Consider the following 23,506-nt stretch of genomic DNA (forward strand, 5'->3'; position numbering starts at 1 on the left):
TCACTGCGTCTTTCACGCAGTGACTGGTGACTGATCAAATCATGAGATCTGATCAGTCACCCAAAGAGAGGAAGTTCACATGACTTCAGTTTTGAAATACTGCTGCGTGTCAAACTTCCCTTCCTGGCTGAAGTCATGATTTCTACCGATTCAAGCTTACGTATTGAAATTTGAATTTGAAGTCTTGTTGGAGCTACTTTGTTTCGTAAAGAGGAAACAACCCCCCAAAAACCTTCCAATATGCAATTCGAAGGATTTTAGGGAATGAAAACGGGGATGAAGGTTCGTGCAGAGAGAAAAAAGAAAAGTCAGAATTGGAGTGGTTCTGATGAACCATGAGAAAGGAAGGAAAGAAGATTGCACTATCAAATTAGCCGAACCCTTTGAAAAAAACTCTTCCCCTCCTCGCCTGTGGAGGCGCCCCACCAATAACCGCCGACGGAAATGACAGAGAAACCTCCAAAGAAGACGCATTTCACAACACATTAGCAAAACCTTTAGCAGTTGCATGATTACTCATTTGTTCTTTGATAAAAGGAAATATTTTGATAATAGAATTATCAGTGAAATGTTTAAAGAAAAATCTTGTAAATGGTAAAAGACTAAATAAATCATAGAGAAACTGTGAGTTTCTCCTTTCCATACAGCTCATCCAAGGCAAGCGCAAAAAAGGCCTAATTCACCTGAAGCCTCTCATCCTTTCACACCTTCCTTAATCCCTGCTCACTTGAGAGATGCACTGAAAGGAGATCCTTTTGTCACCCTGACGCTGACGGCGACGTTCTCTTATTACAGAGACACAGAAATGGAAACACTGAGACTGCGGCGAGGCGTTGAATAATATTCACGCAATAAATAAATCTGTGCCTTTCATCTTCCATCTGTTCACAATCAGACATAAGCATTTTGTGCAAGCAGATTCTTTTCAGAAATCACGTTTGTTTTCTTTCTTTTTTGTTGTTGTTGCTTTTCACGCCAGGAAAAGGCGGCTCTTTGGGATGCAGTTGCTTCCCAAGGGTTAACAAGGTTACTGTGTCAGTATCAAGTGACTAACAGTTGGCTCATTACCACAAGGTTGCTACTTATTTTGCATCATTAGCTGCGTCGGAGCAACACTCAGGCGTGTCAACAAACACCCGGAGGGAAAACAACTGATCCAATGACGGACATACTCAAGTTCAGTGTATTTCATCAGAATTTTAAATGATGGATCACCACAAAGTCGTGGATTTTGGTAAATTTGAACCTTATTTGATCACACTTTTGTTTTTTTCCAAACTAAAATCTGACTGATGAGGCATGGATTTGGATTCAGCTCCCTCTAGTCTGAAATTACTGAACAGAAAAGTAACCATCTGATTAGAGTCCAACTTAATGTACTTTAATTCCAATTAGAAAAAGCAGAACGTTATTAACATCTGAATTCTTGTGGAAAGATGTAGTTTGCGACTTGAATCGCATGTATTTTGGAGTTAAAACAAGGCCATGAAAAGAAATAGGAAGCAAAGAAAAAAAAAAGGGAAATTTTCTCTGTCCCACAGTGGGGAAATTTACATTTAGTTCAGGATTTGCCATAGAAAATGGCCGATGCCACCACTGAGTGAAAACAGGGCTTCAGGATCGCCCCCTGCAGGCCAAAAGATCTCAGCCTCCTGCTCTGTCCCTTCCTGTAAATAGCACCGCTGTTGTATGTCTCAAGAGAGAGCCTCTTATGGACACGACTCATGCATTGGCTACTGAGAAGTCCAACCCATATTACATAAGTTCAGTGACCTTCTGAAGCCTGCAGCTCATAGAGACAGTTCAAGGAAACCTTAATGGTTGTGTTCCAGATTGTTTCTGGGTATGAATTAAATTGAACAAAATATCCAAATTTTATTCTTATATCAAAAATTCCCAATTAAAGGGATTTTATATCTGGTTCTTTCAGATATGCATCATTCGGACAAGTGCTTCTGGCTAACGGTCTGGTTTATATTATACCTCACAGATCAGTTCTAAACCTCAAAGGAGCACTTTGAGTCTGAAGTCAAAAGAAATTACAAAGATGCATAAACCTTACAGAAATGCACTTCAACCACCTGACAATAAACTGGAAGCATTTTTATGAAAAATAAACAGCAAAACGAGGATGCAAAATTTTCAGATGCCAGCGGGCACAAACAGGTGTGCAAAAATAACACCACCGAAGAAGAAATATATGGAGAGGGCTTCTAGACTTAGAGACAAGGGCTTACAAAAATCACAGTGGTTTCACAGTGTCTACAGTCAACAATACCTGTCTGTGTCTACAGGTATTGTTTATGGAAAAAAATGTTTTTGTGTCCTTCCTATTTGCTCACAAGCACACTACTGCTTGCTTACATAACCATAACATTTAAGACTGGCGACAGCTACCTTAGCAACTATGTTTTAGACTCCTGTTCTCCCAACCCAGAAAAGGAATTAGACCAGAGGATACTTATCTACCAACTCTGAGTAGGAGTATCTAGTTTTTATACTTTGGCTCAACATTATTAGATTCTTTTCAGACTCCTGTTCTTCCAACCCAGAAAAGGAATTAAACCAGAGGATACTTATCTAGCAACCCTGAACAGGAGCACCAAGTTTACATACTTTAGATCAACATTAGATTCTTTTTCTTCTTTGGCTTTTTCTCTTCCCTTTGGTTTGTTATTGTGTTTGTGTTTTCTTCTAAAGCACTGTGTTGCTGAAAATGTGCTATACGCATAAAATGACCTTGCCTTACCTTCACGTTACACATAAACAAAAACTGATTGAGGCAGGCCAGCACATTTTTGCTTAACTCCTCATATTTTGATAAAGCAGTGCTTCATGCAACAAATAGAAAAAAAAAGTATTCAACAATCAATCCATCCATTCTCGATCACAACTTATTCCGAGTCAGGGAGAGACTAGAGACTAGTGCTACCTCCAGCAGTCACGCTCAGCAGAAGTCACATGGGGGGAACCCCAAGGCTATCAGGCTGTAGCTCAGTTTATAACAAGAAGTAAAATCGGCTATCATAAGTACGCAGATGTCATTACAATCACACCAGGTGACGCCGAACCCGTCCAAGCACTGATCAGATGTGTGGACGAGCCAAAACTTTCTCCAGCTGAAACAAAACTGAAGTAATTATTATTTGACCTGGACGAGGAACAATCTAGAGTCAACACACAGCTTCAGTTATTGCAGCTATAAAATAGAATCAGGCCATAAATCTGGGTGTGGGACTGTTCAAGGGGTGAGGAAATATTTACCTTTCCTCCGTCTTTCTGCTCCTGGGGATAGTAAACAGCGTGCCGTGGATCCTTTCAGCCTGATTCTTAGCAAAACATTCACATTGTCTACAAACAGAGTTCAGCCACTTGGATGCTTTGCCGTCTTATTTCTTTTACAAATCAGTCGTGATTAGCTTTTTAATAAAAAATAAAAAATATGCACAAAAGAACCCTTTAATGTTAAAGTCTTCAAGGTCTCCAAAAATGATAACTAAACACAAATGTGAAACATAAAACAAGTGTTTGCATACATAGTTATCTTCTTTAAAATGACTGATCTAATTCAACAAAGGTCCAGTCAGACGGTGCCATTGCAACCGAACAGAACTAGACCACTTTTACGTGGGAGAATGGAGTAAAGCTGTGGCGTGGAGCCTGGGGGTGAGTACTTTTTTTTTCTTTTTTTATGGAAATCTGCAAATGCTAATGGTCTGATTTTGAAAAGGACACTTTTTTTTTTCTTCCTCAGGCACTTCTTTGTCTCTTGTGGAATACAATTAAACAAGCACGCACATTTGCCGCTATCAGGACTTTCCTACATCCAGGAAGTTCCCCAGACACCATCGACTGCGAGCGCTGCCGTCGCCAACGCCACGCTGTTCAGCTGCGGTCTCCCAAGTTTCTCCCCTAAAAGCTTTGCAATTACCCACAAATTGAGTTTTCTGTTGTGGTCAGAACATGTGTTTCTAGAATGTCATGTGGAGGGAAAAAAAAGAAAAGAAAAAGAAAAAAGAAGTGGAACAAAAATGAAGACTGTTTCCATCATGAACGTCACATCAGCTGTTTGTGACGTTTTCACCGTTTTGTCAATCTTAATTTGACAGAACACAAAGCAATGCATGATTGAGCTGATTATTTCAAATTAAATCAAGCGAACTGTGGCAGACATTTGCATTTAAGTCCACTTGAGTCCATGCTTTGTAGAACCGTCTGTCACTGCAATTGCAGCTGCAAATTTCTCCACAGTTTGTCCACAGATCCTGGATTGTGTTTCTGTCTGGATTTCAGTAAATCCACTGAAGCCGTATCCGTCCATCTTTGGGTCGTGGCCTTCGTCTTCCTGTATTATCCCGCATTTACATCCGTCCAGATGCAAATCAAAACCGATTAGCTTCCTTGCTCAAAAACATAAGACATGACACCGGCATGATGCGTCCACAAATCAAATAGCAGAGCTGTGGCAGATCACTGGAGACCAGAATAAAACAAAAAACACACAAAAAAAACAGCCATTGATCAACATCCTGCAAGTTCATAAAGGTGCACAAATAAATAAGTTGTGAGAGTGGAAACATACCAGTATTTCATTTGTACATGATTTTGTTTTGATCATTTGAACCTGTAGCTTCTTTAAAAGTAACGATATAAATCAGTGACATTTTCCCTCTTGCATATATTATTACGTGGAGCAACAATTTTTGAGGTAAAGCAGTGAGAACTGTTGAATTGTCCAAAGAAGTTTAGTTACAGTTGAAAATAGGATTTTACTCTCACTGCTGAGTTCTTGTGTGGTTACTTAAAAAACCCACACAATCCAGGCTCAGTTGTCATCACTCCTGCTACATTTTGTGTTTGCGTTTTTAATGCGACAAAACTAACAAGCAAAATCTAATTTTACTGGAAGTCTATTTTTTTTCACGCAACCTGACGTTTTCATAAAATGGGACAGCAGCGCTTCGCGTTGTGACTCGCTACTCGCCACAGAAGCTGCAGACATTAGAGCCTCCTGCTTCTCTGGCGTTCTGCTTTCATTGCGGCCAGTCAGGGGATTTCCAGGCATGCTGTTTGACACGCTGTCATGGAAAAGCTCCACAGGAGTGTGTCTTTCTTTGCTTCGGGGTATGTGGCTTGACCTGCAGGCAGGTAAGACGTCTGTGTCCTTCATGTGACATCAGAGTCTCTGTGCTGACAGGGAAACAAAGTTTTAACACAAGCCATTGGGGTTGAAAGGTCAACCAGTGATCAGTTTGCTCAGGAGTTTCAGAAACATTTGAAATAAGCCATGAAGACATTAAATGTTTACTTTAAAAAGTTGTGTTGACCTAGCACTTACAATCCTGATGAAACATTAAAGTTTGTAGTTTTAAAAGTGTGTCTGAGTTCCTCCCGGTGTAAACTACCTCATCACGTCTTTGTTTTCGTGCAGCCAGTAACATCTATGTTGCGTTTTGCAAATCAAATGTGACAGAGCAAAGGTTTAGTTTTTATTGTTCGGTTTGTTGTTCATCTTTTCAGTGAAGTTATAAGATGTCAGCAGCTTTTAGCTAAAATTCGTCAGTCATTCGTTTGGTAAAAAAAAAAAAAAAAAAAAACAGCCTCTTGCTGCATGTTTTACCCACATGGAGGGTCTGCACGAAACAAAGTGCGAATCGTTGTTCAAGTTTGAAATTTTACCCAGTTTCTAATGTTTGGCCAAAAACTTTGGGTAAAATCCTTAATGTTTGGTAAAATTGCAACCGTTTGACCAAACGTCAGCAATTTTACGTCGTCGCTAATGTTTGGCTGTGGCGTGCGAAATGCACCAGTTCGACAAATTGTCATTATGAAGAGAGAAGTGCAGAGCAGCAGGCTGTTCCCTCTGGGATTTGTGATTTCAAGAGAAAAAAAAAAGTGATAAGCTTAATGGAATGATTTTTGTCAGGGGTTTTTTCCGGGCCAGTTGCAGCTTTTTCTGGATTCTCACACCAACTCCAAAACAGAGCATTAGTAGAAAACAAACTGAGATTAGTAAAATGAATCTCAGTTTGGTTTATCACTAAAATCAAAAATTAAAGGGGACAAAATGTGAGCAAATGTGAAGCAAGATAAAGGTCCAGGAACTTCATTGAAGTGTGAGGAGAGATCTTGGCCATTTAGTCTGAAAATTGTTTTTGTTTTGATGCAACAAGCAGAAACTTGTCGGTGTTCAAAACCACTATTTGTTGAAAACAAATAGTTTTCTGGTAATACTCTTCGGAGAAGTTGAAAAGGCTGCTGGACAGAAAGACTACGAAGAGACGACATTCCTTGAAACAATGAACTCCTGCTGCGGTCAAATGGATTCCAGGAAGCCGAGTCACCTTGGCGCCCATTTATTCATGCCTTCGGCTTTCCATTAACATAACTGGCTCTTTCAACGTTCTGCATGTGAAAGAAAGATCAAAAATGGAGGAATTCTAAAAATTTCCCTCAGTTTCCCAGAGCGGTTTCTACGTTTGCCTGAGGTAGTTTTTCTTTTAGAGGAAGACTTGATGCTCAGTAGAGAATTTTGAACATGTAGAATTTTCTGAAAAGTCCCAGCATGAATCACAGCGTGTCCCCTTGAAACAAACTGAACAAAATGTCACTTCTTGCTATTTTTCTTTTCATTTTCTTTCCTTTTTTAAATCATCCACTCCAAACTAGACAATAGGTCCAAAACATTACTGTCAGGTTCGATGAACTCCCTAAATTCTCTAAATTGTACTGTCTGGACTGGCGACCTGTTCCACCAGGTGTTTGCTAATTGCTGCTGGCTAGTCTGAAGGGGCTGAGTGGGGCAGACACAGGGGAGGAAACTCTGGGTTTCGAAACATAATGTCCTAAATGTCATTGACATTTAGGACCTCTTGCACAGCTGAAGGGTTGCCGTGGGAGATTAAATGATTTCTCAAACATGCATCAAAGAATCAAAGCGACACTCCAGCCTTATGTTTGATCAAGGATTAACATTATAACATGATGTAAAGCTCACAAAAGTGGACATTACATAATACTGCTAGGTGCAACAATGTTTAAAAAATCATATTCTGGAGTGATTAATTAGATTTTTTTTCACCCCCATCTACATTGTAGAAAAACTATTGTGCAAAACCATTCACACAGCAGAGAAACTTCAACACGGAGCCATTTCTCTTCTGCGCCAGCTGAAACACTCAGATATGCTGCATCTCTTTCTAAGGAACGAAAGGCGCGCTCACTGTAGAGGAAATGACTTTTAGATCAGATGGCGTGTGGTACTCGGTGGAGGATGGGTGGAAATGGTCTAGGTGAAGTGAAAGTGAAGCAAAGGTTAGTTTTTGGCAAGAAATGAAACTTCGGTTCCAGGCAGCGTGCGGTCGGTGAGGTGTTTGCTCACTACTCGCTCTGATGTCCCAAAACTGAAGAAAAGCAGAAGAGCGCTCGAGCATTGTTCTGTTGTTTGTGAATGAATTTTCCTGATGTTCTCATGCTTCTGGCTAAGCAAGTCAAAACCATGCACACATGGTTTTGAAAAGTGCAATGAAAAGTGACTTTCTTCTGAATAGTAAACGCTTCAATATGCTACATTAGCGTTGGGCTTCCCTGGCCTGGCTTATTACTCAGAGTTCACCCCTCCAGAAGCTTTAACGTGTTAGGAATCGCTCATGCAGCCATGAAGTGTTTCAGTTTCCTTTCTCTTGCAAGCGTCACAGTCACAGAGTTTTATTTGTGGTCTGAACACGCGGCGTCCTGTGGGCTGAGGATCAAACCTCACCACCATTTCCACCCCGTCAACCGTCGGGCCATTCAGCTAATCGGTTCTTGGTCCATAACCAGAACCGTTGTCCATCTCTGCCTCAACTCGTTTGGTTCTGGTTTCATATGACCGGATTGTGGACCGGATTATGGCGTTCTGTTACTTAACAGGATTTTTATTTATTTTTTTGTTATTCCACAGACACACAACCCATCAGGTGTTCAGTTTTATTTTCTCTTGCCTCATTCCAGCGGATTTGGGGAAGCTGAGCTGTCTCTGCACAAGTTTGGGCTGACCACCTTTCCTCTGCAACTCTGAACTGAATAAACTGTATTAAAAAGACAAAATGAGGAAAAGCAAAAAAAAAAAAAAAAAACAATAGGTTTTTTTGCAAACTGAATCAGAAGGAAGCGTTTGCTCCACCCTGCGGTTTGTTTGAACACGTGTTTGTTTCTTTACAGGACGTCCTGGGCAGAGAGCCCACCCACATCCAGATCCTGCTCTTTTTCTGCCATCCTTGATCAACACTGACTTGAGACTAATAGAAACAGAACCAGGGAGATCCTGGGTTCTTTCATTTGTGTGACACAAGCCTTGAAACATGAAGCGTCTTCTCTTTTTTTTTCTTTTTAACCAACACAGACAAGCTGTAGGAACATCATGTGTATTAATTAATACATCTGGCTTTGCTCTTTTTGACAATCAAACGCTGTGCAGCGGCGAAATAAACCAGGTGCAACAGACGTCCTTCGCCGAACAGATTAATCGGCCGGTTTGGACCTGAACAGAACAACCAGGGTGCCGGTGCAACTGCTTCTCAAGAAGTGAAAGAATCAGACTCTGTGTAGACGCACCAACGGTTTCAAACCAGATCTCTAATGAGCCACTTCCTCTGAAGTAAGGCTCTCTCAGACAATTATCAGCATTTACCGAGCTGTTTCCATGGAGACAAATGATGTTCATGGTCGTAGTAACTCTCCAGTCATTATCAGGAGGAGGAAACATTGCTTTCAGCTGCTGCGAACATGTGTGGGGTTTTTTTTCATGATGTAACACTAGACTCCACGATGCCGAATGAAGGCACAATAACCGAGTGATGAGGTGAAAACGCGTCTGTTCCCTCACAGGTTTCTTCTGTTTCTGCTCATCAGCGTCACCCGAGCCAAGCTGGGCCTGTGAGAAAAGCAGCTGCGCAGGCGCAGAGGTACGAAACACCGCGTGCGTCTGCAGGTGAAAAATTATCATGCGTCACCTTCAGTTTATTCAGTTCAGAGTTGCAGACATTAATCTTAGACTCCACCTGGGATCTTAACCTCAGAGAGGAAACGAGGTGTGAGTTGGTGGTTGGGGTCCTGATGTTCAGGCCTCGTTTTGGGCTTGAAGCAGGAAACATGATGTCTGGCAGAGTCCTAGTTTGATGTGAAAACTAACCCCCAAATCAACTTTTGGTTGTTGATAAACTGTCTGAATACGTAATGAAAGGTTCTGTCTTTCTGACATTTGTAAGTATAGTTGTCCTTCTGTCTTTTGCCTAAATAAAAGTGTTGGCCCCTGGAGTTCAACAGTGCCTAAACAGATGACTTGTGTTAGATGTAGCTGTTTGTTTAAAACATTACACGGTTCTGCATTTGGGTATTAAAGCGTTTCACACAGTCACACTTTCTCACTCAGAGCTGAAGAGAGTTGCAAGTAACATCGCTAAAAAAAAAAAAGTCCCTAGATTTGTCATGTATTAATTTTTTGATAAAACTTCACCAGTCACTAAATGACTGGTGAATGTAGCAATAGAGTTTATAAGTTAGCTATAGTGCTTCTTCTGTCCCACTTCTCCCCTCCCCTCAGTGTCTCTTGGCTCAGTTTGCTGGACTTTTTCTAAATTTTCCAGAGGCGTGGGTTTAGTTTTTACAGGGCGGGTGAGTTAGACTTTACAGGTAGATGTAATGACTGGTGCAGTGAAGCACCAGTCATTGAGGCAGGTTCACTTTCAGGTCGTCTAATTTTGAGGCAGGCGACTCCTTCTGAGCTTTCTGGCAGGAGAGGTGAATTTAAGGCAGTGAAAATGTTACAAACTGCTTCCAGGGACCAGACGTCGGGCCGTGACACTGAACATTACAGGCCAGGGTCCAGAGAAGACCCATAATTATCCATTGAGTTTAAAAATCAAAGTGAAAAGTTGCAAAGCTACTTCAGGCTAGCATTCAGACGAACTAATAGAGGAGAAAATGAGTTCATAAACAGAGGATGGCATCTTTTGGATCGGATCCTGTGTTCTTTGGAAGAGCAACAGTGATGCCTATAAAAGGGAACAGGAATCACAGACCCTCTTCCCTGGAAAGGTCAGGACAGAATAGACTCCCTCTTTCTCCTTCCTGGGATTTTTTTTATTGCATTACAGGGCGGCCACAGCAACAGAGAAGTCTTTGTGTCTGCTCCAGTAGTTTACGACGGCCACCTCAGTCGACATTCAGATGCCAATAACTAAGCTCAGCCTTGCAAATGCTAGAGGTTTTTCTTCTTCTTTTTTTTTTTTATATGTAGAGCACTTGGCCTAATTTGGAGCTACTAACCTAACAAGAAAAATCAAACCGGTGCCATAAAAACGCCTGGTGGCTTGTGAACAAGGCACGCGTACACCGACGCTCGAGTGCGACGAGCAGCTGAAGCTGATGTGCAGGAGGCCTTATTCTGGAAGGGGAAATGAAACATGAATCTTCTGGTGCTCAGGCGCATATTTGTGCTCACAGTGCCCCCTTTTCTCATTTCCTGTGATTTGTGATACCTTGTGGTGTATGACAGACAGACAGGCTATCTCTGGCGTTAGCACCACTGGCTGTGAGTATTGGTCACTGATCCTGAAAGTGACTCTAAACATGAGACTGAAATACCGAGTCAAAGCAAAACCCACACGTCAAGCGTGTGAAAGGCCTTTTGAAGAAGTGGTTTGTTCGTTGTGAGTGAAGTGCGCCGTCTTCCTCTCATTTTCCACCCTGCCTATACTTCCAGGGTGTTAATGGCGCAACCACCTGCAGTGGCGGCAACGAGACATACGGCACTCATTGGAAATCTGCCACTCTGCGACCGACCTGAATTTCTTTCTTGAATTGGGGCTGGAGTGCAGGTGGTGCGAATGCGAACATTACCTGAAACTCGAGCTACAATTTCCTTCACAAAGACATTTTGCTGCACAAATCAGATGCGCAGATGTCGGCTGTGTTGTAACCCGCCTGTGCATATGCGAGCTGCAGCATAGACGAGTGTAAGCAGCAGAAGGAACATTCGAAGGGCAACAAAAGAGAAAGACTAGAGCTGGTGTACGTGCAGGATGCTCTTAGCATGATTCTTTCTCATGCAAACTGGGTCTTTTTTTTTTTTTTTTGCTCTGTGGGGATTGTAAAAAGGCATGCTGGGTACTTGTGGGAAAGAGTCACGAAAGTAGTAGTAGAGGAAAGGAAACATCCCCTCTCTAAAAACAAAAATGTCTCAAGCAATTTCTGGCATAAGGTTGACTAATCTGATTAATTTCACTGTCTTACCAGGAATGGTGTGCATGCTAAAGCACCTACATGCCTCATGAGTGGCGCGTCCGTGCAAGAGCAGTGCATCTTCCCAGAGATTTGTGTCAGAGGAAGTTCAGACCTGCATTCTCGTCAGACTTTGTTGCGTAGTCACTGGAAACAAGTAGCTCATGCTAGTTTCCACAGAAATTGTCCAAAAAGTGAACTCACTCGTATGACTGGATCTTTGAGATGAAACATTGACAGAACTGTGAGAAGACGATGCACCAGGATCTTACGGGTTATTAAGATGACATCCTTGATTAAAGTTATGGTTTTGAGGAGAGGAATGGGGGGGGAAGGTGGGTCTTCAGCTCGACTGATGGCTCTCACTGAATTTCCTGTTGACAGCCATCTCTTTCTTTGTCTTGGCTTTACTTCATCTGCCTTCCTCGGAAGCCTTTGGTCATCCCCAGAGACCTAAACATAATTCCTGGGAAGCATTCAACAAAAGACAGTGCTCAACTCTTTTGTTAACCACTACTTCTAAAGGGACAGATATTTACATTTTCTCCCCAAATGAAACAAGTGTTTTGAAGTGCTAATCAAGGTGTGTAGATGTAATAGCTAAATTACATCAAAAGAAAATCCTGAGCATGGCTAAAGATGTGCTAAGCTACTAAACCTTCCTGCTTTTTGGCTCTTTGCAGCTTCCCTACTCACAGGAAACCTTGAACTGTGGAATGGCTCTTGCACCTGTAGGGGAAGTTATTTAACTTAAGTCAAATTGTTTCCCAGCATGTTCTTTCACTCAAATGAAAAGCTGCGGCTATGAAAATGAGTCAGACCCGAACACAGCACCATTTGAATGTGCTCATGATTGATGGTTCCGAAAGCCGCTCGTCTGGACTTGGGTGTGTGAGTGTGTTTTGGTTTGTGAGGGATTCTCGTTTCTGGAGTGGATCTTGGTAGTTCGGCTTCTGTGCAAAGTGCAAGGCTGCGGTTCCGTCAAACCTCTGAGTACATAAGAAGCTGCAGGACATCCACTCTCTGGTGGATGATAAACCTTCAGCCTCTCTTTAGTGTTCCCTTTATTACAACCTCTTGAGATTGTAATAAAATCTCAAGAGGTTTTACTAAAGCTTGACTCGAGGCCAGACTTACCTCCGCTCTCCGTCTCTCTGCGTTCAGGTCAACATCCGTCACTAGCAAACCTCTCGGGAAAGAAAAGTTCATCCTCTCACTTCTCCGGAACCCACATCATTTCCAGGTACTGATTTCCACACCAGAATCCATTTCACCTCCTCCAGCGCATGCAAACCACCACCAAGACTGTGAGCTCATTCCCCCTGAAAACAATCGATCTTGTCATCATCTCCCAAACCTCCATCAACCTGTTCAGAGAAAAGGGCTTTTCCAGTTGCACACTTTCATATTTTGTATGTATTGTTAATAAACCTCTCAGTTTACTGCATTCGAGTTGTGCTTCTGCATACAAGTCTGGCAGCCATTTTAATAGACTTTTGATGTCAGTTAAATATGGCACGAGTTGTTTTCCTTAAACTTTTCTTTCTTAAAGTTTATATTTACTTGCCTATGTTTAAAAGACGGTCGCTTTCAGGGCTTGAGGGTTTAAGTGCATTAATTATTTGGAAAACTTCCTTCGAGCACAAAGGTTCTGGCAGAAATCGACGGTACAAATTTCAGTCCAATCTGTGCAAGCACTAGCTTCTTAATTCCTGTTTGTCCAACATGGTATATTTAGAAATAGATTTTACAATACAGGAAATCACGTGAACGGCTTTCATCTGCTGGGAATATCTCTGAGTGGAGGACCCGTTTGACTCTGGATTTTGGGTCTCATTTAAAGCAGGTTGTGTTATGAAAGTTGTTGAGGACATGAACCCGTTGACTTGAGGGTGGAGTGTTCCTGTCCAACACAAACAGGTTGTGAAGTGCTGCCGTGAAGAGGGCGATCAGCAGGCTGAAGAGCCCCTTCTCTACCCAGCAGTTACGTCAATGTTTATTTCTGCAGAGGACTGAAATGAGTGTCTTCGCCCACGTTGCTTTTTAGCGCCGCGATTTCCACGGGTGAAAGTTTGCCTTTGTTCGCGCTTCTGTGAAAGCACCAGCACCTTCTCCTCCACCACAAGTCTGTTTGACCTCAGAGGAAAGAAAAGTCACTGGGACGGGGAGGGGGGAGAGGGTTTCCTCTAGCATGCAAACTTTTCTCCAGAGATGTGACGGCTTATCTGAAGACGGCAGAAAAGAGCAACTCTATTTTTAGAAGTCCAATTCACAAACAAAAGACAGCAGAGTCGTTTTAGTGAAGCAAGAAAACGTCAAATTTTTGACGACTTTTATCTCTTACTGTCTACGTCTTGAACTGAACACATAACAGTTCTGTTTGGTTGATAAATGTCATGAGTGATGACATTAACAGAGAAGGACAGAACATCAAGCAAACTTCATAGATTGACTGAATAAATTGTCAGTAGACTTCTGACGAAACTGTCTTTTGCAAGCGTTTGCTGTGTCCAAAGTCGGCCCTTGAGGGACGGCGTCCTCCACGTTTTAGTGGATGAAAAGGTGGTTACTACCACCAGGGAGAGAACTGAGGAATGAAGGATGCCGGCCCTTGAGGATCGACTTTGGACAACAACAACTTCCAGGCTGTTCTAAAGCCTGGAAGTTGGTGTGAAACATTTCCTCCTGCATTTCTTGAAGTTGAGACAACTTTCCCTTTGTTGACCTTGACTCAGAAAACATATGTAACCATGCAACCTCTAGTGGAGAGTCTCAAGAAGATTTCTTCAACAATCCCAAGGAACAAGAGAGAGTACTGGATGCCAGGAACTGGTTTCTATCAGGAAAAACAACAACTATCAAAACTACAACGTGTGTGTCACACGCTGTAGTGACACGCACGCACGCACACACACACACGCACACACCCACACGCACACCCACGCCCCACACACACACACAGACCCACACACACAAACCTACCCACAGCCCTGTGGATTTGACTCTTGTGAATGAATATTCACAGGCAGCTCTCATCCAATCAGACGTAGCTTGTGCTGAGTTGTGGAGAATAATGGGCGAAGCTTTGAGTCTCTTTGGGTGCAGTTGTGACTGGATGTGCTAAATTGATGTGCAGCAACCAAAAAAACTTGCCTTTGTAATTTCAGCAAACGGTGTAGTCTGCACACTGTTGTTTCACAAAATAAAATGCTGCACTTTTGAGACGATTTCTTGGTAGCAAGTGCTGAAAACCATGACTAACTCTCTTAATTGATGGGGCGTAATTGTGTGCTTGAAGGCACTGTGGTTGATAAAACATCCTTGAAGCAGTCGGTTGCAGTCACTGATCCCCGAATCAGGAGATTGCTGAAACGGCTGAGGATCTGTGTTGAGGATTCTTAGCTCCTTCAGATTTCTGAACCTCCACTTGGCGCAGAACAGCAGGAGAGAACCAGCCGAGGCCCGAGAGCAGAAGGAAAATCCCGTCTTGTGATGACTGTTTACTCTGCCCCACTCGAACCGAACACTGCATCCATTCATCCACAAGAAACAGTCTGGATAACCACACACAAGAGTGTCTTTCTATTTTCACAATGGTTATTTATCGACTTCCATTCAGTTTTCATTCATTTCTACAGATTAACCCCGACTCCTAAGCCTAACTGTCATCAGGACATGCCTAAACCTAAACTCACTTCACAGCTCAGCCGTAAGTAAACCTGACCTAAAGGGGTCCGCTGCCCTTCAAGGCCCGTCGGTCTTCAGACATTCAAGTGAATATGCCAGAAAATATCTTACATATGCGTCATAAGAATTTCAGAGTGCTTCAGTTATCCTGGAGCATGCTCATGGAAAAACCTTCTAGCAAAGCTTCAGTCGTTTGTCCTCCAACCTGCTCAAATATGCTGCCATCATGTGCCATCACCAAAAAGCCCTGAATCTGACCAATCGGGAACTAAACAGATGTCAGCTGAACTAAAGCACCAGACCGAATAAATGGATTATTTTTTTTTTACTGCAGCTGGAAGGTGTTCCTCCCCCACACAAAGGAGAGTCTGTACCTCGGATGCCGCGAAGGAAAAGTTGACGCGAACCCAGAGCAAGGTGCTAGAGGGGACTCGCATGGGGCAGGAAGAGAAATGGCGGGCCGGTTCCAGAGACGACAAACAAGCCTGGAGCTTCCAGCATCACGAGGCATCTGGATGTGAGCGGGTGTCACAGACAAACACAGATGTATTTATCTGCTTCTATAACACTGCAGGCTGATAAGGTCTCGTCTGAAAGTAAAAGGTGTTCTGGTGCTGTCTCTCTTACCCCCCAAAAAATGCGTAACATCCCCATCTAGTGGACACTTTGCATTATGAAGTTTATGAAGTCAGTTATTGCCTGCGGTGTCTGGGAGCGGATGACGTCACAAGAAGGATGATGATTTTTGCATTTTTTTTTTCAATAAAGCTCACATTAGATTAGTAACAGTGAAATCATTTCAACTTTTGAGGCAAGGAAGAGAAACAGCAACGCAATGAACACGCTTTTTTGATTGTAGAACATTTTCAAAGCTCACTTTATAAAAAAAAAAGACAAAAAATATATTGCAGCAAAAACAATATATAAACCATTTGTTTTTATTCAGCATGATGATCTGGAATGACAAAATAGATGGCACAGCAAAGACGTTAAACGTACTTTGGCGCGCTCCTTTTTCTTGTTCTCCATGTATTTTAGGTTGACGTCAAAAATCAAGCCGCAAGAAGAAGCAGGAAACGAAAAGTGGTTCACTGGAGCTAGAAACAGAGGAGGAACTGGAGCTGGAAAGGAGTTATGGCTCTTAAAAAAATAAAATAAAACAAAACACTGCTTATCTGAGATAAAATTCAAAGCTTTTGAATTTTCCCCATATTGTCCCCACTATGCAAGAATTTTAGATCAGTATGATTCTTCATGTTTTTCAACATGGAAAACTTTTTTTTACACTTTATGGAATTACAATTGAGTTTAATGACATTAGTTGTTGGGCAAAATAAATGTGGAAAAAATAAAATGTGTGACGTGTGCCCTCATCATTTTTGTAACAGTTACATTTCGAGACTTGTTTTTGTTTCAGTCACTTTAACATTTTTATTATTGTTGTTTAACCGCTGCTGGTCCAATCCGCCTTGTTGGACCAACATGTCCACCCTAAGAACTTTAAAAATGGCTTCCGGAGGAGCACTTTTTGGGACCAATTCAGTACCCAGATTTTCCCCAACATAGGAACTACAGAAGTTTTTGAAATGGGGCCAATATAAAACCTGCAGACAAACCCACCTAAACTCCACTTTTTAGCCCATTTGGTACCAACTGGGTCCATTTTGTACCTGGGTTTTTATTGCTTCATTTGCATTACTTATACCATTACCATTATAGTACTTGAAAACAGTCTCAAAACAACAATATTATCATTTATCGCGATAACTTCTAGGACAATTTATTATCCAGCAAAATCTGTTCTTGTGACAGACCTCTTTGTATCACAGCCTGATACTTTGAATGCAGAGCTTTGTGGCGTTTGCATTTCCCTCCGGGATGATAACTCGGGTACTGTCCCATGGGCTCGTTAGTGGCAGGTAATAAATGAATAATGATTGTGCGAGTCAAATATCAGGTCAGGACAAGTGGAAAACAAAACATCCACTTGCGAAAGGCAGTAATTACTGACCAAACTGATATCACTGACCAAACTGATATCAAATGACACACACCTGTGCAAAGAGTGGAAAGCCGTTCCTCGTACACAGACAGGTGGTGGAGGCAAAAGAAGAAGACAGATGGCGGGATCTGCAGAAGCACGAGACGGACAGCAGCGTCGGGAAAGCAGAGTAAAAGGATTATCGGTTGGCTGGAGGTATGACTCTCCAACCTCATCTGTCAGCTCCCGAGGCCAAGTCTGTTTTCACCTGAGCTTAACTCATGAGCCAATCTGCAAAGCCACAGTAAAAAAAATAAAAAAAAAATAAATACATTTTTAAAAATCTGCGTTTAATAACCCTTTTGCATGAGAAACATCTTTTAGTGTTGGCTTACCCAGGGGGGAAAATATATGTTTATATATGTAACTGTACTAAAATGTCACACTAAATATGATTCATAAATTGCAGTGAAGTAAATCTTAAGGGTGCTGCACTAAAACAACTTATTTCATGCTTGGCAGATTTTAGTAGAATTTAAATACAATTAAAATTCAACTTAAAGGGTATTTCATTTACTTTTATGTGCTAAAGTGCAACTATATAGACACTTATACTTTAGGTGTATTTGAACTTTTGTGCTTATTTTGTGCCAGAATTATACATTTCGATGTTGTTTTAAGTGCATTTATGAACTTTTTTTTACTTTGAACTTGCTTTCAAAATAAAATGATTTCTAAATAAATTCTAAACATATTCCAAATCTAGTACAACTCTTTCCATAACACCTTGGAAATATTTTAATAATTGTCATAAAATTGATCTTGAAGCTTTGCTTGTGAATGTAGCAGACCACACAACTTCTAAAATAATGTTCATGACACAGAGGGGGGTAGACAGAAAAAAACCCTCCTGGGTGTGGATAAACTTGGTCAGATGAAAAAGTGGCCCAAATGTGCAGCAGTGTACGTCGTTCTGTTCCCATCTCCGTGACGTTTTGACCCCGTTTGCCTCGCGGACCCCTTCCAAGCCCCGACAGATGCCGCCTGCCGATCAGCTCTCGCTACGTCGTGTTAATCTGAAAATCAGATCAGGCAAAATTCACTCTGACATCCAACACGGCCATGATTACGCCCCTAAGTGAAAAGCCCAGAGGGACCATATGTCCCACCTGGCCAGCAGTCCTACATGTAAGAGGATATGGAGAGAGAGAGGGGCGGGGAGCCCGTGCTAATCTTTGCTGCCATCTTAACAGGCTGTTTGTTCAGCAGGTCAGTGTGTAGACCGAGGTGACGGGGGGAGGATACACTCACACTCACACACACACAAGCAAGGCTTCTGGCTTCTGGCTGATTTCAGAGGAAACAAGGGAGAACATGGCAGTGATGTACCGGTCGCCTGCTCTGGAGAACAAGGAGCTGATGGCTCTGTACGGGCAGCAGAGAGAAATTTACTTTGAGAAGGACGAGGACTGCATCAGTGAGGTGAGGCTTCGCACCCAAAGTTTAGAGTTGAATCAGACAAAGAAACAGCCTCTCTCATGTCCTGCGAAGGGGCTCAGGTGTAACAGCAGCAGTAGAAAAGATTCTTAAAGTGTGAAAAACAAAACAAGATTAATAATAATAACAATACAAGACTGTAACAGAATTGTGGAGTTATAATAGGCGCTTTTTCAAAAACACGTATTTTGCATTGTACATCGAAATACATTTACTTGATGTTGATGTTTGACAAAATGTAGTGTTTACTTCTTGTTTCGTGGTTGAAGACTGTATGAAGTTTTATGTTATAAACCACCTTGAACTGCCCAGTTGCTGAAATACAAGTAAACTTGACTCAAGTTGAGAAAACGCTACATGCAGACTGTAAATATCTCTTTAGTAAAAATGTAAATGCTTTCAAACGATGAGCATTCACACTGCTGTGTGCTCTGGTAGGACACTTTTTCAGGAAATTAACAAGGAGGATTTTTATTTTTTATTTTTTGCAGACACAAATGGAAGTCAAGTTGCATTAGAGTCATTTGCAACTTTAAATTGACTCATATATATTATGCAGATTTTTTTATTTAATAGAAATAATACAAATACTCTTATTTAGTGAGCTATATTTTTAATATCTCAGCTAAAAATGTGTTTCAGTGTCAGAAATGTAACTTATAATAGAACTCAAGGTATCTGCTGCAAGATACACAAGAACCACTGAAGGGGATTGTTTTTTATTGTTTTTTTATGATCAGCTTTAGCTGCGGACGCCGTCCAAATACTGGAAAACAACATATTTTTCCTTTCTGTAAATTAATTAAAACTAATATTTCTAACTGTTTTGGGGCAAATTAATAATAATACAAAAGCATAAACTTCAGTGCGCCTTTTATGTGTACATCACCTCAGCACAATGTGTTGAAATCCTTAAAAAAAACAAAAAAAACAGCATTAATAAAATCGAAAAGCCTAAAAAGCATGCATCTCAATGATGCTCTGAGCTAAAACCATGAAAATAGTCTTCCTGTTTTACGTTAAGTCAGCTCACACCAGGTTTGTTTCTCTCATAAGTTAAAATACATTCTCAGTGTTCAACAATCACTGCACCTCTGACCCCCCCAGGAGAACGATCAGGACTCGGAGGGCAGCGAGGACGGGAGCGGCGGCTCAGGCGTCCGCAGCTCTCTGTCGCTGGAAATCCACGGCCTGCGGAGGGAAGAGCACGTTTTCTTCTCCAACCAGGAGTACTACAGGCGGCTGGAGGAGCTGAAGAGCGCCCACTTGAGGAACATGGCCGACCTGGAGAGGATGTACATCAGCCAGGGGCAGGACAGGCTTGGAGGCAGGGAGGACGACGACAACATTCTGGGAAGAGGGAGAAACAGTGAGGAGAAGCAAATGTTCCGGTCAGAAATGTTCAGCTGTTCCTTATCGATGTTTGTTCCTGTTTTAGAAGCTGCATATTTTGTCAAGTAGGAAAAATCAGTATGCTAGTTAATAATAACAATAATGGCTCTTGCATTAATTTGTGAAGCAAATAAATGCAAGTCAAGCGTACTATAACTCAGGACTTGTTCGTGTTTTCCTGACAGGAAGGGTAACAGCGCCTTCTTTGGCAGCGGCCCCACCAGGAGGCTGCAGAGGATTAATTCCCAGGAGGAGCTGGACTTTCGTGACACATCCAGCGGCTCTGACCAATCAGAACTCAGCGGAGAGGATTTCCTCGGAGAACTGGGCTGGACTTCCAATCAGCAGCAAACCTTTCAGAGGTTGGTCCTGAAAGTCACGTTTCACTGAAAGGTTCAGATTGTTATTGTGATGATTCCTCAGACTGTCTGCATTGTCCTTGATGATTCTCTTGCTAAACTGGTTTATTATCAATCCTTGCAGTCTGGGTTGTAAGTCTCCAACTCCAGTATTTTGTGCTGGAGTTGGAGACTCCAGCACAAAAAGTATTCTCTTGTGTTTTCGTCCAGAAAAATGATGCATAGTCCCGAACGCATGACGGCCCAGAAGAGCTTCAGGTTTCAGCCGAAAGCCTCTTGTCCCAAACCACGTAGAAGATCGCCCCATCAGACAGGTGCCAGGGTTCAGTCCGGCTCCAAAGTCACCATCCCGAAACCCTTCCAGATGATGCTGAGAGAAGAGGAGAGGAAGAGGCACAAGGTGCGGACGCGCTCTGAGGTCGAGCTGGAGAACACGCTGCTGAGGCGAGAGCTAGAAGAGCTCAGAGAATGCCAGAAGAAGTTCAGAGCGTCGCCCGCGCCGGCTCACATCCACCTGCCTCTCTACGAGGTCATCGGCCGTCGCCCCAGAGGCGGCTGCAACAACAGCGTCCCTGAAAGGAGCCAGGAGCCTTTCCGATTCTTGGAGAGGGAGAGGAAAAAGAGGGAGGCCAGGATAGCTGCAGAGTTGGGAAACTTTGGTCGCAGAGAGGAGCAACAGGGCTTCAAGGCCACGCCGCTGCCCAGCTCCCTGTACCGCAGCAGGCGGGCCAAGAGCCCGAGCCGCCACCACCACCAACTTCAAACTGTCTTCATGATAGAAAGAGAAGCCACAGAGGGTCAGAGCGACCAGAGCTCCGACCCAGAGCAAGAAACCCAGCAGCCCGACGGCTCCCTGGACTTCAGTGAGTCGCAGAGATGTTCGTCATCCAAGTCAGTGAAGAAGCAGATAGAGCTGTCCATTGAGATGAAGGAGAGGAAGTAGTTTGTCACCACGCCTTTCAAAGTCCGAGGCAGAAACGTCTGTAACGTCTGTAGCCAAGTGGATCCCAGCTTCTTCTCACAAACAAGCTCCTCTTTTATTGTGTAAAAGAATAAGTTTGCACTGCATAGTGGAGCAGTAGCTTCATTGCTCTCTGTACAAACAGCAGGTAGCTCAGGAAGTGTGCATCTATGGCAATACTTGGTTGAAGTAATGCTAATGTTTTAGAGCATTATTAGTGTGATGGCATGTGACCGGCTCTGTACAAAATAAATTTGATTAATTTTTCAGTCTTCGGCTCTTCATTTCTTAGCACTTCTTGCCTCAGCACATTGTGGAGTGTGTGACATTTTCTCCAGCTAAAGCACATCAGAAAATATCACTGCAGCCTGTGAGTTTGAGAAAACCCATTAAATGGTGAGAGTACAGTCTAATGCGGTGCTCCTGGCCGTCTTGTTAGACAGGATGGTCAGCACACAGTCCACATAGACCTTCGGTCTCACAAACCACTCAGGTGGACCAACAGGAATCTCTCCAGGACCTTCAGGATGTGGGTAGCAGGTCCACAGTCATTAATGACCCATAGGTGAGTTTTCCTTGGTACTGGAAGAAGACAGGATGTCTCAATGGAGGATTCTTCCTCCAACAAGTTCAGGAATGCACAACAAGTGCATTCCTGCACTTGTTGTGCATGCACTTGTTGTGAATTCCTGCACAAGTGACCGTTGTTGTGCAGGAATGCAATAGATTTTCAACTTTCATATTTAGTCATTACATTTATTAAGCAAAGGTGAACACAGAAGAAGAGGTTCAGTCATAACAATCATTTCCTTTCTCTTTGCCTCAAACTCTGCTCTTTGCTTTTCAGTTACAAACTGAGCATCTTTTATTTACAGCTATAGGAACCGAGCATTAATAATAATAACAATAATAATAATAATCCATATAGCACATTACACAAATATATCTGACTTTTTTTTTTTTTTTAGATAAAACAATGTTTTATCCATATTGTGGTCATATTTAGTTTGTCCACAAGATGGCAGATATCTGCCATCCTTCACGTTCCTTCACTGCCACTTTGCCCCTTCTTCCCTCCCTCCTTCCCCCCGCCCCTCCTGTCCGCTTGCTGCGCAGTTAATTCACTCAGTCATCTCCGGACTTCTTGCAGTGGGTCTGTAGAGACTGCAGACGGAGCCTCTCCTCCTTCTTGAAAGAAGTTTTAACCACATAAAGCCGGTTAAAACCAGACGGGAAAGGAAAGTTTTCCTCTGAACTCCGGTTTTTAGAAATAGCCTTTCCACAATGCATCGCCCTGTTCTGTGGCTCATCATAGGTAAGTTACTTTGTTTTTATGGGCGACGGCTTTTCATCCGGGCGACGTGCCTGTCACGGATTTCTGCACGCGCAGCTACAGGATTTACATGTACTTTGCTCGACGTGGATTTGTATCAGTTAGGTAAATTGCTTTGAATCAGCTTGTACACTGATTTTATGTTGGATATAAGATAAGTTATTTTTATGTCTGAAAACAATAACAACAACAACAGGTGAATGAAACGTCTTCATTCATTTGGGACACCCACGTGCGCCTACCTGTTATGGTTTAAGGCGGAAGTGGGTTTTGAATCACTGAAAAGCTGACAGGCTTAAAGAGTTGATAATTTTATCTGACAGCAACAGCGAGTGCATGTTATATTTCTCCTTGTATTACCAGGTGAATATCATCATGTACATTTTCAAATTTTTCTGAATCTATTAGAAGTAAATTAGATCTTGACACAACTCTCCTTTTATCAACTATATAATTATTATTATAGCCTATAGTAGCAAACAAACTACAACGGCTTTCAATAACTCAAAAATATACGCAACATTCATAAAGGTAAAAGCTAATCCTATTTGAAGATATAGCTAAAACCTCATGATATTTGACTTTAGCTAATGCCAATTAATGTAAAGCTAAACACTAATGTTATTTGAATGTAAATCTAAAACGTGATGCTGTCAGATTTTGTTTTATCCAAAGTAGCATTCACAGCAGTAGATTGGTGTGGTTAAGAAGGGGCATTCGCTTCCTACTCTGATTTTTGCTGCCCTGCATTCGTCTGAAACTCTGCTAATCTGTCACTAGAGTCCCTCCTCTGCTATCTTGACACCAAGATTTCTTTAACTCATGGCTTCTCACACAACTGCAACAAAACTGTGTTGGAACATTTTTATTTCAAACGATGTGGTTTTATTTTGTTCCAGCTTTGCTAACAAAAAGCATCGCCTCCGGGGAGCTGAGCTGTTCCACCACCACTACTAGTAAAGGGACCTACCACAAGGTCTCAGGCGCTGGCGAGTCCAAGTGTGCGCCACTCTGGTTTGATGCTGATGTAAGTA

At 42.3% G+C, this 23,506-nt stretch overlaps 1 protein-coding gene across 1 annotated transcript; it reads left to right on the forward strand.

The window, feature by feature from the left end:
- The first annotated feature begins 18,141 nt into the window (after positions 1 to 18,141).
- On the forward strand, positions 18,142 to 21,408 carry LOC129359841 (protein FAM161A-like). Its single transcript, XM_055029763.1, has 4 exons — positions 18,142 to 18,412; positions 19,535 to 19,818; positions 20,005 to 20,181; positions 20,389 to 21,408. Exons 1-4 carry the CDS (start codon positions 18,305 to 18,307, stop codon positions 21,119 to 21,121), a joined length of 1,302 nt encoding a protein of 433 aa, XP_054885738.1. The 5' UTR covers positions 18,142 to 18,304; the 3' UTR covers positions 21,122 to 21,408.
- The last annotated feature ends 2,098 nt before the right edge of the window (positions 21,409 to 23,506 follow it).

The sequence above is a fragment of the Poeciliopsis prolifica genome, unplaced genomic scaffold (assembly GCF_027474105.1).
Source record: "Poeciliopsis prolifica strain line A6 unplaced genomic scaffold, Auburn_PproV2 SCAFFOLD005, whole genome shotgun sequence".
Lineage (NCBI taxonomy): Eukaryota > Metazoa > Chordata > Actinopteri > Cyprinodontiformes > Poeciliidae > Poeciliopsis > Poeciliopsis prolifica.

What these genes read in the sequence shown, in the direction of transcription:
- LOC129359841 (XM_055029763.1), top strand. Translation starts at nt 18,305, where the DNA reads ATGGCAGTGATGTACCGGTCGCCTGCTCTGGAGAACAAGGAGCTGATG. An exon ending in ACGAGGACTGCATCAGTGAG is followed by an intron (nt 18,413 to 19,534) that starts GTGAGGCTTCGC and finishes TGACCCCCCCAG; the next exon opens with GAGAACGATCAGGACTCGGA. An exon ending in CAGCAGCAAACCTTTCAGAG is followed by an intron (nt 20,182 to 20,388) that starts GTTGGTCCTGAA and finishes GTTTTCGTCCAG; the next exon opens with AAAAATGATGCATAGTCCCG.